The 14,467-nt window shown below is 47.9% G+C and overlaps 1 protein-coding gene across 1 annotated transcript; it reads left to right on the top strand.

Annotated features, from left to right (window-relative positions):
• Positions 1-602: 602 nt before the first annotated feature.
• Lgals3 (galectin 3) lies at positions 603-13,347 on the top strand. Its single transcript, XM_032917675.1, has 6 exons — positions 603-915; positions 6,865-6,886; positions 7,331-7,669; positions 8,647-8,735; positions 11,608-11,773; positions 13,069-13,347. Exons 2-6 carry the CDS (start codon positions 6,869-6,871, stop codon positions 13,222-13,224), a joined length of 768 nt encoding a protein of 255 aa, XP_032773566.1. The 5' UTR covers positions 603-915; positions 6,865-6,868; the 3' UTR covers positions 13,225-13,347.
• Positions 13,348-14,467: the final 1,120 nt, after the last annotated feature.

Below are 14,467 nucleotides of genomic sequence, written 5' to 3'. Positions count from 1 at the left end.
GAGGTGGGGAGCGGTTTGAGCTGTTACAGGCTGTTGGGATTGACAGGGAAGTAGATACCCTTTCCCAAGGTAGTTGACATTTGGGGGGCAGACTAAGGGAGAGGTCAACAGAAAACACTTCTAAGCTTCTGTTTGATCGGCCAGAGTCCTTCTGTTTAGGACCAGCACTGACATTTTTCGGGGACTGCTTTGGACCTAATAGGATTAAAATAATGCCAAATCCATAAACGGATTAAAGCCCTAGGCACAGGATGGGGTGCATACCCATTTGGTGGATGTTAGCTGATGCTATCTGAAACCGGGGGAACATTATCTTGAATATTCTTAACCACGTCACTCAGTTTTTATCTATATAAATGCTTCCGAACTGGTTATCAGCCTTGTTGCAAAAGCGGCTGTTTCTTGTAAAAACTTTTCATACAGACCGAGCTACACCCTGTTCCCTTGATTTAACTTTGTCGTGCTGTACTCTCCTCCAATCTTTGAGAAAACATCTTAGGGGGTGGAGGGGGGCTCCTCTTACATCTCAGATGTGTCAGGGACACCGGCTCCTCCTTCCCCTCCCACTCAAAGTCACTGCACATTTCTAGGGAAGGCTTCCGGTGAAGGAAATAGGGGCAAGATGAGACCATGAGGGGCAGTTTCAGACGAGGGAATCGGGTGAGTGTGAGAGTTTGGGTGTGGACAGCCAGGGTCCACTGTCCGGCACAGGTGAGGGACATAGGCTGGCGGGTGTGTCCCTGTCCACCACTGGGAAGCTCCGGGGTCCGCGGGGTGCGGTCCAGCCAGGCGCCTGCAGGGCGAGGGATGCTGCCCCGCCCCAGGAGGGCGGGCCCGGGCAAAAGTGTACTAGAAGCCGCCGAGCCACCGCCCTGCTCTAACAGCTAGCGGAGCGGCAGGAGGAGCACTAACCAGGTGAGCGGCGCGGGGCGAGGGGACCGGTGCTGCACAGTGCACCGAGAAAGGGCTGGGCTCGCGGGAGATGGAGGACCCAGGCTCTGCAGCCCCGGAGGTGACCTCAGGGTCCCAGGCGCCGGTCCACCGCCCTGGTTCTCCTGCGGGTAACTCTCGGAGAGAGTTAGTCACGACCTAACACACTAACTCTCTTTGGCACGGCAGGATGCCAGCGGGCCTTGGGCACGCCTTCGAAGCCCTGAGCTCGAGTGAACCACAACCTACGGAGATCCACCTTGTAGCTGGCTCCAAGCAGTTGCCCCTTGCTTGGCCATAAGAATCAGGTGCCACCCCTGGCACATTGCGGGTGGGAGTCTGGGGACTCAGCAGACATTGCCGGGCTTTCAGGCCAGCAGGCTCCTTCGGTGAGTCAGGTTCAGCGGAGGTAGGAGCTACAGCCACTCCCTAGATACTGACCACACGCACTGTCCAGGCTCTAGTGCGCATGTGCCGGGATGAAGAACTACAGTAACCTCTAAAATTCGTTGAAAGCCAAGTGACTTATCCCTGACCGGTGCATATTTGTGCAATAAACTCTAGGTCTGGGTGGAGGAAGTCTTGGGTGTGGTGGTGTTTGTCTCAGAATGCAGAAGCTAGAGGCTTTCGAAAGTTGCATTTATCCCGAATTATCTGTTACTCCAACAGGAATGCGGGAAATGGGGGAATTGAGGCTGTGCTTTAGGCTAACCCTAGTAGGAAGCAAGTGACCCCTATTTTTAGAAAGTGGAATATTTGTAAAGCAATCCCTGGAGAGTAGGGTTTCTGGATGATAACAATTGGACTTAGTGACCCGGCTAATTCTGAGAAAAACAACAGGAATCACACTGTACAAAAACTCACCAATTTCTAACATTCCAAGTTGTTTGCTTCAAGTTTATACTTCCTTATTTTTATTTATTTACTTTGGGGGGGGGTTGGAGGGGAAGGGAGAGTGTATTAGTTAGGGTTTTACTGCTGTGAACAGACACCATGACCAAGGCAACTCTTAGAAGAACAGCATTCAATTGGGTCGCAGTCCATTATCATCAAGGCGGGAGCATGGCAGCTAGGAGGGTCATAAAGCCCACACCCACAGTGCCACACCTACTCCAACAGGGTCATACCTTCTAATAGTGCCACTCCCCGGCTGAGCATTTACAAACCATCACAGGGAGGCTGGATGCCACTGCAGCCTAGGCAGGTCTGGAATTCACTACGTAGCCCAGGCTGGCTTTCAATTTTCAATCCTATCTCAGTCTCCTAAGTGCAGGGACCATCTTTGTTAAACTACCACCCCTTACTGTTTCCCTAAATATTGACGTTTAATAACAAAAAGCTTGCTTTTCTGCAACAATAGCTTTTGGTGTGGGGGTGGTGCAGGTCAAGACCTTGAGACTGAAAGAATTTTTTGTTCAGACAAGGTCTTCCTACGTGGTCTAGGCTGGTTTAGAACTTGTGATTTTCCAGGCCAGTACAACCACACCTAGCAATTGTCTCCTTGGTCACTGATACTTTTTGCTTTGTTTTGCTTGTTTTCTCAAGATAGGGTCTTACCTTGGCTTCATACTCAGTCCAGAGCTCAGGTTGGCCTTGAACCTATGGCACTCTTTCTACCATGGTTTCCTGAGTGCTGGGATTATAGATGTAGGCCATCTTTACCCTAGACTCTTTTCCTAAGATAGTCACACTTCTCTTTGATGGAGACTAGCTTCCTAAATTCACAGTGTTTAGGAGTTTGGTTTGAAATCTCATTCCATATTCTGGAGAGGACTCTGATGGGGTCTTTCAGGCCTACACTTAGAAGTGTTTAATGGACGGCTCACTAAATTGTACACAAAGCAGAAGGGGTAGAGAATTGCTTGAGGACTGACTGGAAAAAAACTGATAATTTTCATGGAGAATGGGTCTGCTCGAGGGTTCTCAATCCATGAGAGTTCACTGGGGCAAAAGTGTTGGTTTATCATTTTTCAAGATGGGGGTCTCACAAGTAGCACTGGCTGGAACTTCATACATCAGGCAGGCCTGGACTTATGATACCCACCTGCCTCTGCCTCCTGGGTCTGCACAGATGCTTTCCAAAGAACATTTCCTCAGGTGGGTGTGGGAGTGAGTGCCTATAATCCCAACATCCAGGAAGCAGAACTCAAAGGACCTCAAGTTCGAGGCCAGTGTAGACTACATGTAGAATTCCAAGCCAGCCGGGGCCAAAGAGTAAGACAGACCTGCCTTGAAATAAACAAACAAGCCTCTTACTTCTTGCCAGTGAACTCGTGTCCTAGGTCAGGCTTATTGACGATTCCGGTGCCTGTTTGCCCAGCACCCTCAGTAGCCAAAATCTAAGTCTTCACTACAACAGACACTGCATACACATTCACAACACCACACACACACACGCACACACACACATACACACTCCTCAGGCACACACAGAGAGACAGACAAACAGAGAGACAGACAGACACACACACACACCCCTCAGACACACACAGAGAGACAGACACACACAGAGAGACAGACACACACAGAGAGACAGACACACATACACACACACCCCTCAGACACACACAGAGAGACAGACACACACAGAGAGACAGACACACACACACACACACCCCTCAGACACACACAGAGAGACAGACACACACACACAGACACACTTCAATTTTAAAAAAAGTCTATATTTGAGAAGTAAATACTGTAAAGAAAATTCTAACTAAAAACAATGAATACTTTTTTTTTTTTTTTGGAAAAACGCAGTGTATTGGTTAAAACATGGTTTTTCTTAACAATGTGGCTGTGTGCAGAAGCATTCTGTACCCAGCAGCCCGTGTGTTGACTCACTGAGTGAATGACTCACGAGTCAGTGTCTGCCTAGAACTCCTTTTTATTTTAAATCTGTTTACTATTTCAGTCATGTTCTGGGTGAACCAACCAGCTAAATTTTCAGGGATGTAACTAAAAAGTTCCAAGGATTCTATTTTAAAATATCAAAAATGTACAGTTTTAAACAAATATAGGTCAGACTTGAGTTAGGGTCAGGAAACTTGGGCTCTTGTCCCCAGGATGCCAATGCTTTGGGCCACTGAATGAGCTCTCGGATTCCTCACTTCACAGTAGGAATATTTTCTCCAGCCAGCGTTACCAGATTGCTAACAAAAGAACAGCTCAGTGAAAGTTCTCTGGGAACTGAAAATCACTGTGCAGGGAGGGTGGGGCGTCGTTAGCCTGACATCACCCAAAGGCCCACGTGAGTCACAGTGAAATCTGCTGCCTTTGGGATTTCGTTTGGTCAGATTGGAAGATGGAGCAAGCCAGCCTTGATCAGAGGCTTTGCACAGAGTGTCTCTTGGCGTTTCTAGATGTATCACTCTTTAAACAGAATTTGACTGGTGTTCTGTTAATAGAGCGCCTTTTGAGGAGAATGGGAAAGTTTGATTGTTTGTTTGTTTGTTTTCCCACGTAGGCTCTTTTGAGTGACACATTATTTAACAGTGATTTGGGCTACAGACCTAAGAGTTTAACTTGTAAATCTTCAAGTCTCTTAAAACTGAAGCGCATCGGTCCTCAGCTCAAACAAACAAACAAACAAAACTGAAGGGTACTTAAGAGGGGAAAGGGTTTCTTTTTTTTTTTTTTTTTTTTTTTTTTTTTCTTTTTTTTGGAGCTGGGGCCCGAACCCAGGGCCTTGCGCTTGCTTGGCAAGTGCTCTCCCACTGAGCTAAATCCCCAACCCCTGGAAAAGGGTTTCTTAATGGGGAAGTGCTCGTTGGTTAGTTTTTAGAGACAGTCTTGCTCTGTGGCCTAGGTTAATGGTAAAGTCAATCCTCCTGCCTCAGCCTAAGATAGAGGTGTGTGGCATCATGCCCAGCAGTAGATTGTTCTTGTTTGTCTGTCTGTGCAGCTTAGACAGGCTCCACATTTCTGCTCCTCTTACCTCAGCACCCCTAGACTTGAGGTGGCAGGTGGTGACCATCCTCCCTCGTAACCTTGGCTACTTTAAAACTCCTTGTTGGTTTTTATGGCCCCTTGTATGTAAGTTTATCTAGGGATAGACACTGACAGCCTGCATTGGGAGTCTTCAACCAGAGGTGATTTTTGGCCGTAGAGATTTTTCCCACCTTTGTAAACATTTTGGGTTGTCACAAGTTACAGGGCAGTGTGCCACCGGCATCTAACGGCTTGAAGCCAGAGATATTGCTGAAGGGGTGGGAAAGGTTAATCAGAAGTGCTAAGTTCTCTGCCCACTTTGAGCTTCGAAACCACTTCCTAACAGGATCTCAGGACGTAGCGTTGGCTGGTCCGGAACTTGCTCTGTAAGCCAGACTGGCCTCAAACTCACAGAAATCTGCCTGCCTCTGCCTTCTGGGTGCTGTGTGCCTCTATGCCCAGCCTAGGCTTTATTTTCTTAAGAAAAAATCTGAAGCCAGGAACTGCGGGTCCTGCCTTTGATGCCAGTCATTGGGAGGCTGAGGAAGGGGGATTGCTGTTAGTGATCAAGGCCGGAATCAGACCCTGGAGCTTGGTATGTGGTCCAGGCTGACCTCAAACTCTCAGGCTACAGAATGCTGAGCTCACAGGCATGATGGACACGGTGCTCACCTAATCATGTTATTTCTCGGGATAACTGAGTAAAACTATCACAGATGGGCAAAATGAAGTCAGAAGAGAGTCTGATTATGTATTAGGTCCAGGTAATTCTCATGGCAGCAAGATGACTGCAGTCGTTCTGAGCTCTGATCGATCTCATCCCCGTCCAAAGCTGCCCTCCCTGTGGCTGCTTGCATTGTTTCGTGCCTTAGTGCTAGTCTTTGCCAAATATGCCAATTGCTGTTAATTCAATCGCCAGCGCCTTAAGAAAGGAACGTTTCCAAACCACAGCTGCTCTCTGCTGCATTCTGAGGGATCTGCTGAAAAGGGAGGCAGGTTTCAGGCGTCCTGTGGTTCGATAGGTGTGGCACAGGAGCGAGAGCAGGAGGAAACAGGGTACATCTGCAAACCAGCCCCGTGACCGCTCCGTGTAAGGCAAACCTGTTTGGCAGTATCTTGAAGGCAGCTGCCTCAGGCCGCCTGACTGGCCTTTGCTTGGCTGTTTTATTTGTTGTTGGAACAAACAAACAAACAAACAACAGCAAAAACCCAAAGGTACCACAGCCAACACTTGAGGTGTTGAGGCAGGGGGATCCTAAATTCAAAGTCAGGATGAACTACATAGAAAGACCTTAATACTATAACACTTCGAAATCCAACCAAACACTCCCAAGTGCCGCCTGTCCACCACCAACGCCCTTCCCAGCTCACAAGTGAGTTCTCAGGTTCAGCACCGACCACACTCTGGTGTGCATGCGTCTCATGCCTCTCGCTGGCCTGGGGGTTCCTGGGATGGTGTGGAAAGCAATGGCTCAGAGCAGGCATCAGAGTGCGCCAAGCGAGGGTAACTAACCAGGCAGCAGCCATGTCAGCTGTCTTAGAGATCTCGGTAGGAACCGTCGGTAGGAACCGACAGATGGATTTCCTCCAATGTCCCAGAAGGGCTGTGGCTGGGAAGAGAGGAGGGAGGGCTGTACTTCCCATGAATCCTTGCAAGGGTAGAAAAACTCAGGGAAGCAGGGAGCCGAGAGAATTTACCGTCTTTCACCGAGAGGAGAGGCAGGAAATTCTCAACCTACCCCTTAGCCCTCAAGGTCTTTTACTCTCAGAGCACAAGCTCCTGGCGTCAAGGTCTGACTTCAGAACCTGAGTGGGTTTGGAATTTAGCTAGACTGTATCCCGCCTGTCCGCAAGATGTTTTTATGGTCCAGCACCATTGCTCTAGGTGAAATGATTGTAGACTGACCAGAATTGCCCATGAACTATTTATGTTTAATCTCGTGAGATTTTGTAAAATGTTTTAGGCTCAAGTACTAATAACCCACTTTGGCTTTTCTCTCTTAGGAAAATGGCAGACGGCTTCTCGGTAAGTAGTTCACATCTGCTCTCTTAGCCGAGCTTTCCCTTTGACCCTCCAACTGTGAAACTCCCTCTGGCTCTCTTGTGCATTCAGGCCTGTTAGCAGCAGGCTTGCTTTCCCAGCAGCAGATTACAGGGAGAGGTGTGGCCTGCACAGCGGAGAGGTCCCTCCTGGAAGCAGCGAGAAGGAGCCAACACCTGCGGCTGTCTCTCGTGTTGACTAGAAAGCGTAGCGTGTGTTTATAACCAGCCAGTTCCTGGCGTAAACCAGAAGAGCTTAACCCACCCCGACGTGAAGATGAGAAACCAGAATAAAATACAACACAAAACAGCAGAATAGGCGAGGGAAGAATGTGAATCTTCTCCTGTTCTCTCAGCTTCTTAGATCACAAATGCCTGGAGTCCCGTGGTGAAGGAGTCCCATCCTCTAATTGTTTGTCTTTCTTTACAGCTTAATGATGCCTTAGCTGGCTCTGGAAACCCAAACCCTCAAGGATGGCCTGGTGCATGGGGGAACCAGCCTGGGGCAGGAGGCTACCCAGGGGCCTCCTATCCTGGGGCCTACCCAGGACAGGCTGCTCCAGGGGGCTATCCTGGACAGGCTCCTCCTAGTGCCTACCCGGGCCCAACTGGCCCTAGTGCTTATCCTGGCCCAACTGCCCCTGGAGCTTATCCTGGCCCAACTGCCCCCGGAGCCTTCCCAGGGCAACCTGGGGGACCTGGAGCCTACCCCAGTGCTCCTGGGGCCTATCCTGCTACTGGCCCCTATGGTGCCCCCACTGGACCACTGGTAAGGAGGAAGTTGTTTCATGGGCTTGCTGTACCAGTGGGGAGGACATTAGAGGGGATTTAAGCCTGCTGCTTAGCCATGTCTTAAGGGTCAATGGCAGGGGTGTAATCAGTCAAGTAGGAAAAGGAATGTGTTCATATTGAGTTGATTCTGTAACTTGTTATGATAAGGCATTGGGTGGCTTACACCTATAACTCCAGTAAACACTGAGAGCTTTTCAAGGCTGTAAAACTTTAGCTCAAACCAGGGATACAAGGAGGGAAATGATGGGGTAGGGGTGACTCCTCCACCTCGTACCCATGCAAGCAGGCTTTCCAGTCACCCAGTCCACTCACCCAGGGGGAGCAACTGCGGGACGAATATGCAAGGCCTAGTGCAGACCAGGGCTAGAGACGGACGTTTGGGAGACAGCAGAACCTAGGAGGAAATGTTGTAACGGAGAGACCAGAGGCGGGGATGGAGCTCCAGGGAAGTCCACCAGCCCCTAAGCACTTTGCCTAACGCTTGTGGAATGAACTGTAGAAGAGCTCGTTCAGTATAGACTCATGTTTAAAGCATTCTGCTGGTGACCTGGGAGCACAGAGGTCCCAGGTGACACAAACCTTTCCTCAGGGGGCAGAATTACAGTGCTGTATGTCATGTGACAAGGGGACCCAGGGACCTATGCACAAAGATTATCGGTCAACAGTCTCGCTTAAAACGTTACAAAAATGATTCCATGCAGATGAATTATGGGTGGAAACGGCCCCAGGGACAGTTTAGGAACACTTGCTCCCTAATTTGTTAATTTCTCAATTAACTTTCGTGCTCACGGGGAACACTACGTCCCATCTCTTTAGGCCCTGGACAGGGTGGCCTCAGAAGCTACACAGCGTTCTGTGTTAGTCACATGCATTGTAACAATGTTTGCAACGTACTCTTACATTCCCCAAGAAAACACAACGCTTTGCTGACCCTGGGATTCTTGTCTATCCCAGACAGTGCCCTACGATATGCCCTTGCCCGGAGGAGTCATGCCTCGCATGCTGATCACAATCATGGGCACAGTGAAGCCCAACGCAAACAGGTACAAGGGTGACCCCATCGATCAGACCGTTTGAATCGTTTCGAAATAAAGACTGTCTTAAGATTTTGGAAACTACACGTTAGAATCCAAGCTGGGCTATCACATCGACTGCCTCAGAGTCAGTACTTGATTCTATGTGATTTTTCTGTCAGGTTGTTCAGAGTAAACGGTAACATCCTTTTGGTGTGCGTCCTATGCTTTGATCTTTATGAGTGAGTGCAGGGCGGCGGCCAGTTATGGTGGTTTGTATACGCTTGGCCCAGAGAGTGGCACTATTAGGAGCTGTGGCCTTGTTGGAGGAAGTGTGTCACTGTGGAAGAAGACTTTGAGACAGCTTCCTCCTAGCGGCCTTTAGACCAGGAGGTGAACCTCTCAGGTCCTCCAGCGCCATGCCTGCCTGGATGCTGCCATGTTTCTCCCCATAATGATAATAGACTGAACCTATAAGCCTGTATGCCAACCCCAATTAAATGGTGTCCTTTATAAGACCTGCCTTAGTCATGGTGTCTCTTTACAGCAACAGAAACCCTAAGACACCACTGACTCCCCTTTTAGGCAAATAAAACTGAGGCTTGGGTCTTATGTTTACTGAATAGCAAGTTAAGAAGCCCAGCCTTTTGGGTAGGTGTCATTTCTTCAAAGGGCTTGAGAAGATTACCATGGCAACTCTTATTAGAGAAAACATCTAACTGGGGCTGCCTTACAGTTTCAGAGGTTTAGTCCATTATCGTGATGGAAAACATGGCTAAGTGCAGGCAGACACAGTGTTGGAGGAGCCCAGAGTTCTCCTTCAGGATCCGTAGGCTGTGTCACTGAATGTAGCTTGAGCATAGGAGATCTCGAAGCCTGTCTCCCACAGTGACACACTTCCTCTAACAAGGTCACACCTCCTATTAGTGTCACCCTCCATGGCCCATTCAAACACATGAGTCCATGGGGACCATACATATTCAAACCACCACATACCTGTTAAAGATTTCATCAAATCAGCCTTTGCCACTGGAACAGGTTTAGCCGAGGGTAGACCAGGTAGGTTGTGAGGAGGTAATTCCATGCCAATTAATAGTCACCCAGAGGGGTTGGGGATTTAGCTCAGTGGTTAGAGCGCTTGCCTAGGAAGCACAAGGCCCTGGGGTTCGGTCTCCAGCTCCGAAAAAAAGAACAACAACAACAAAAAAAAAGTCACCCAGAGATATCTGGACTGAATGATTACCTCCAGTCATAATTACATATAATATGAAGAAGCTGAATGTCCCCAGCAACCTGTTTCACCTGTCCCTGTGCTTAGTGGTGCCCCAAACACTCCTGTCACCATCAGGGAGTCTGTCTTATGGGGAAAAGGTAGACATTTCAGCAGATGTACAGGTTTGTTCAAGAATTAAGTATGGGCTTGGCTATGCAGGTGCACACGCAACATCCTTACAGGAGATGGGAACAGGAAGGTTCTAAGTTCAAGGACAGCCTGAGCTATATATATATAAAACATGATTCAATCTCAACAACAAACAAACAAAGAAGCTATGAACTTCTCTGTGTCAGTTTGTATGTGGTAGAGGAATGGGAGCAGCGTTCTGTCACCAGACGGACACAGCTTAGATAGACTGACATACTCCTCCAGCCAAGCTCCTCTCATTCTGCGGGGAAAGCACTGTCCCAAGCCACTCGTCTTCCCAGGTGGCCTGGAGAGATGCTCTAAGTTCAGTGCCCATCACATCGTAAAACTTCACTTATACATATAATACTCTCTTATATGTATATGTGTTATATATGTATATGTTATTTTCAAAATATACATTTACTTAATCTGTCCCCACCTAATGCAGAACCATAGAGTTAATGTTAACAATTGAGGGCTATTGTACTAGATAACCTTGTTCCAGTAACACTGGCGGTGTAGCCTGTGTACTGACAGCTCAAAACTGATTCTGGGTCAAATAGTAAACAGAAAAATTAACTGTGTGAATCCACAAACACACTAATAAATTTATGGGGAAAAAATGTGCTTGTGTGATAGAGATGACAATCTCTGTTCACAGGAGGACTAGACCCGAACACTACGGTCGCTTTCCCTGACTGCTAAGTTATTCAGAATACCCAAAGAATGGCTGTTAGTTCTAGATCACGCACATCAGCCTCTAGTATTACTGTTGGGAGCTCACCTTAAGAAATCCAGTAGGGCCAGTCCCTTAACAGCAGACTCGTGTTTGCCTTAACACACAAGAACAAAAAGGGTCAGAAAGTTCAAGTAGCACTTTCACCAGTCCCACCTCAGAGTGTGGCACGTCCTGACTTTACAACCTAGCAACCGGGAAGGAAACATCAGCCACATCCGTGTACCCTGCTCTTCTGAGCTTTCCCGTTAACCGTGACAAAGTTGGATACTTGGGAGCTGGCTTGCCAAGTATTAAGAGAAATCTAACAGGGCAGGAAGAGAACCATTATTATTACTTATAGCAAGGTACAAAGTGCTCTCGGGATGGGTCTGAAGCTATGAGGCTATCTAGAAACCTTTGCCCAAGTACACAAGAGAATGTCTGTGAAAAGAGAGCACTACAGTCAGGAACAAAACAAGCCAGCTGGTGCCACACACTTGGAATCACAGTCCCCAGGAGGCTAAAGTAGGTGAGGCTCGCAAGCTGGAGTCCAGCCTGGGCTACACTGTGAGATCCTGTCTCAATAAACAGACAAGGCAATCGCAGTAACGAGAGGATGTGCCAGTTCTTTTCAGTTGGATCTGATACTGTGGCGTATTTGTCTCCAGAACAGAAAAACAGTTCCAACATATTATGAAAGGGTTTGCATTTTAGAAAGCTAGATGTTCTTGTCTTGATACACACTTAACTAATTATCTTTGATTTCTGGTTTAAAACAGTATCACTCTGAATTTCAAGAGAGGGAACGACATCGCCTTCCACTTTAACCCCCGCTTCAATGAGAACAACAGAAGAGTCATCGTGTGCAACACGAAGCAGGACAATAACTGGGGAAGGGAAGAAAGACAGTCAGCTTTCCCCTTTGAGAGCGGCAAACCATTCAAAGTAAGTTCCTGCTGCAGCTGCCGCTGTATGCACACAACGTTCTCTTATCGAAGGAGTCACTGGAAAACCTGCCCTAGGCACCCGGCCAATCCTCCTGATCACCCAGCACCCAGCCTCAACAGGCTAGGGATGCAGCCACGAGCAGGAGCCTCCTCACTGCCACTGGCACCTCTCCAGTCTTCTAATAGCACACTGCTTTCCTTTTTCTTTTTAAGATCTATTTATTCTATAGAAGTACACTGTAGCTGCCTTCAGACACACCAGAAGAGGGCATCGACAGATGGTTGTGAGCCACCATGTGGTTGCTGGGATTTGAACTCAGGACCTCTGGAAGAGCAGCCAGTGCTCTTAACCACTGAGCCATCTCTCTAGCCCGCACACTGCTTTTCTATATCACAAAACTCCATTTACAGGATTTAAAGAGGAATGTTCACTAACTATGGGGGAAAGTATTTCCTGACCTTCCCAAAACTGACTAAAAATCAACCTGTCCTATAAATTAATATTTGTCATTAAGGGATTCCTTTCCATGTTGCTGTTTTTCTTTTTTTTTTTTTTTCTCGGAGCTGGGGACCGAACCCAGGGCCTTGCGATTGCTAGGCAAGCGCTCTACCACTGAGCTAAATCCCCAACCCCCATGTTGCTGTTTTTAACTTATAGGTATTATAGGCCCCATTAAAACTAAACTTTTGGGTATTTTTTTTTAAAGATTTATTTATTATGTATGAGTACACTGTAGCTGTCTTCAGACACACCAGAAGAGGGCATCGGATCCCATTACAGGTGGTTGTGAGCCACCATGTTGGGATTTGAATCAGGACCTGTGGAAGTCAGTGTTCTTAACCACTGAACCATCTCTGGAGCCCGGAAACAGGGTTTCTGTGTGTTGCCCTAGCTGTCCTGGTACTCAGAGATCTGCCTGCCTCTGCCTGGGCAGAGGATTAAGGTGCTGGGATTAAGGGCCTGCACCATCACTGCCTGGCTAAAACTAAACATTTATGTATGCAAACGGTTTTCATGGTGGCCATTATCTGTCCTTCGATAACTTCCCTATCCTTTTACTGTGTTTTAAATCTGACAACCTAGCATCAGTTTCCTGTTCAGTTTACTGCTCTGGATCATTTCCATCCCACAAGTAAAACAAAAACGGAACTTCTGGAACTCATGCTACACATAGAAATTGACAGAGGAGAATGACACAGGGCAGACAGTGTGTCCTGGGATACACACAGGGTGGAATGCCCAAACTGCACTGGCTATTACATGCTTCTGACGGCTTCCATGTTCGGTTCTAGATACAGGTCCTGGTTGAAGCCGACCACTTCAAGGTTGCGGTCAATGATGTTCATCTGTTGCAGTACAACCATCGGATGAAGAACCTCAGGGAAATCAGCCAACTGGGGATCATTGGTGACATAACCCTCACCAGCGCTTCCCACGCCATGATCTAAGCCAGAAGGGGTGGGCCGGCACTGGAACCGCCCTGTGTGTGTTATGAGCGGGAAACTTTGCATTTCTCTCTCCTTATACTTCTTGTAAGACATCCATTTAATAAAGTCTCGTGCTGAGAGATACCTGGTTGCTTTGGCTTTTTTTTATGATACTAAGTGTCAAATCTTAGGACCTTGTGAACAGTAAGCCAGTGTTCCATAGTCTTTTGAACTGTGTGTGTGTGTTGTGTGTGCACATGGGTGCAGATGCCTGCTCACATCAGCGGCATCAGGCCGCTGGAGCTGGAGTTACAGGTGGTTGTAAGCTGCCCAACTAGGGTGCTGGGAACCAGACTCAGATCCTGTGGGAGAGCGGTCTTGAGGGTGGGTGACTGACTTACCCACTCGGGCCAGGTCAGGTCCACCGATGGACCTCCAGTTGCCAGTCTTTATATGTGACTTGATTTGGAGCAGTGTAAGTACGTAAAGGGAAATATGTAATTATCAATAAACCATCCTGATTTTTTTTTTCCAGAGCTGAAGACTGAACCCAGGACCTTGGTAGAGCCAAGCAAGCGCTCTACCACTGAGCTAAATCCCCACCCCCGCGTCCCGATTTTTAAAAAGGAAATACATTGAACGGCTCACCAGTAGATATTTACCCTCGACATCTGGATAGAGTTGTGTTACTTCCCGCTGTTAGGTGATTGCAAGGGAAGATCAAAGGGCCCAAGTACACAACCCTAAGTAAGGGCCAATCAGGGCACAGGAGAGAGCGGTGTGAGGCCATTGCTGGCGCTGAGCCTGCACACTGTCTTCCAGCATTGCTCTGTTCGAGGACACGAGCATCTCTGTAATTACGGGACCATCATGTGTGTGGTCCTGAAATGGATGACGTGGAGGAGGCCGGTCTAAAACCTTTTTCCCTTTAAAGGCACAGGTCATTGCCTTCAAACCAGTATTCAACACCGCTGAGAACTTGTCTTGGCTTTTACGTCCATTCTCACACTTAACACTTCCTATCTTTCCTATCAGCAGCAAGCGCAAATAGGAAAACGTCAAGGTTCTTTGTTCTATGACGTTATTGTCTCAAATAGTTTAAACTGGCAAATGTCACAAGCTGGAGTCCCAGGAAAACTAGAAATCAGGAGGTCGGTAAAAACAAGCACTTGCGGTCACAGCTGACAGGACAGGAACATGCAGAGAGCTGGGTCTTGGCATTGACCTCAGCCGGTCAGGTCTGGTGTCCTTACCCATTGAGCGA

Source organism: Rattus rattus, chromosome 12 (genome assembly GCF_011064425.1).
Source record: "Rattus rattus isolate New Zealand chromosome 12, Rrattus_CSIRO_v1, whole genome shotgun sequence".
In the NCBI taxonomy this organism is placed as follows: domain Eukaryota; kingdom Metazoa; phylum Chordata; class Mammalia; order Rodentia; family Muridae; genus Rattus; species Rattus rattus.
The sequence above is the reverse complement of the archived record's forward strand: the minus strand, read 5'-3'. Positions and strand labels throughout refer to the sequence as shown.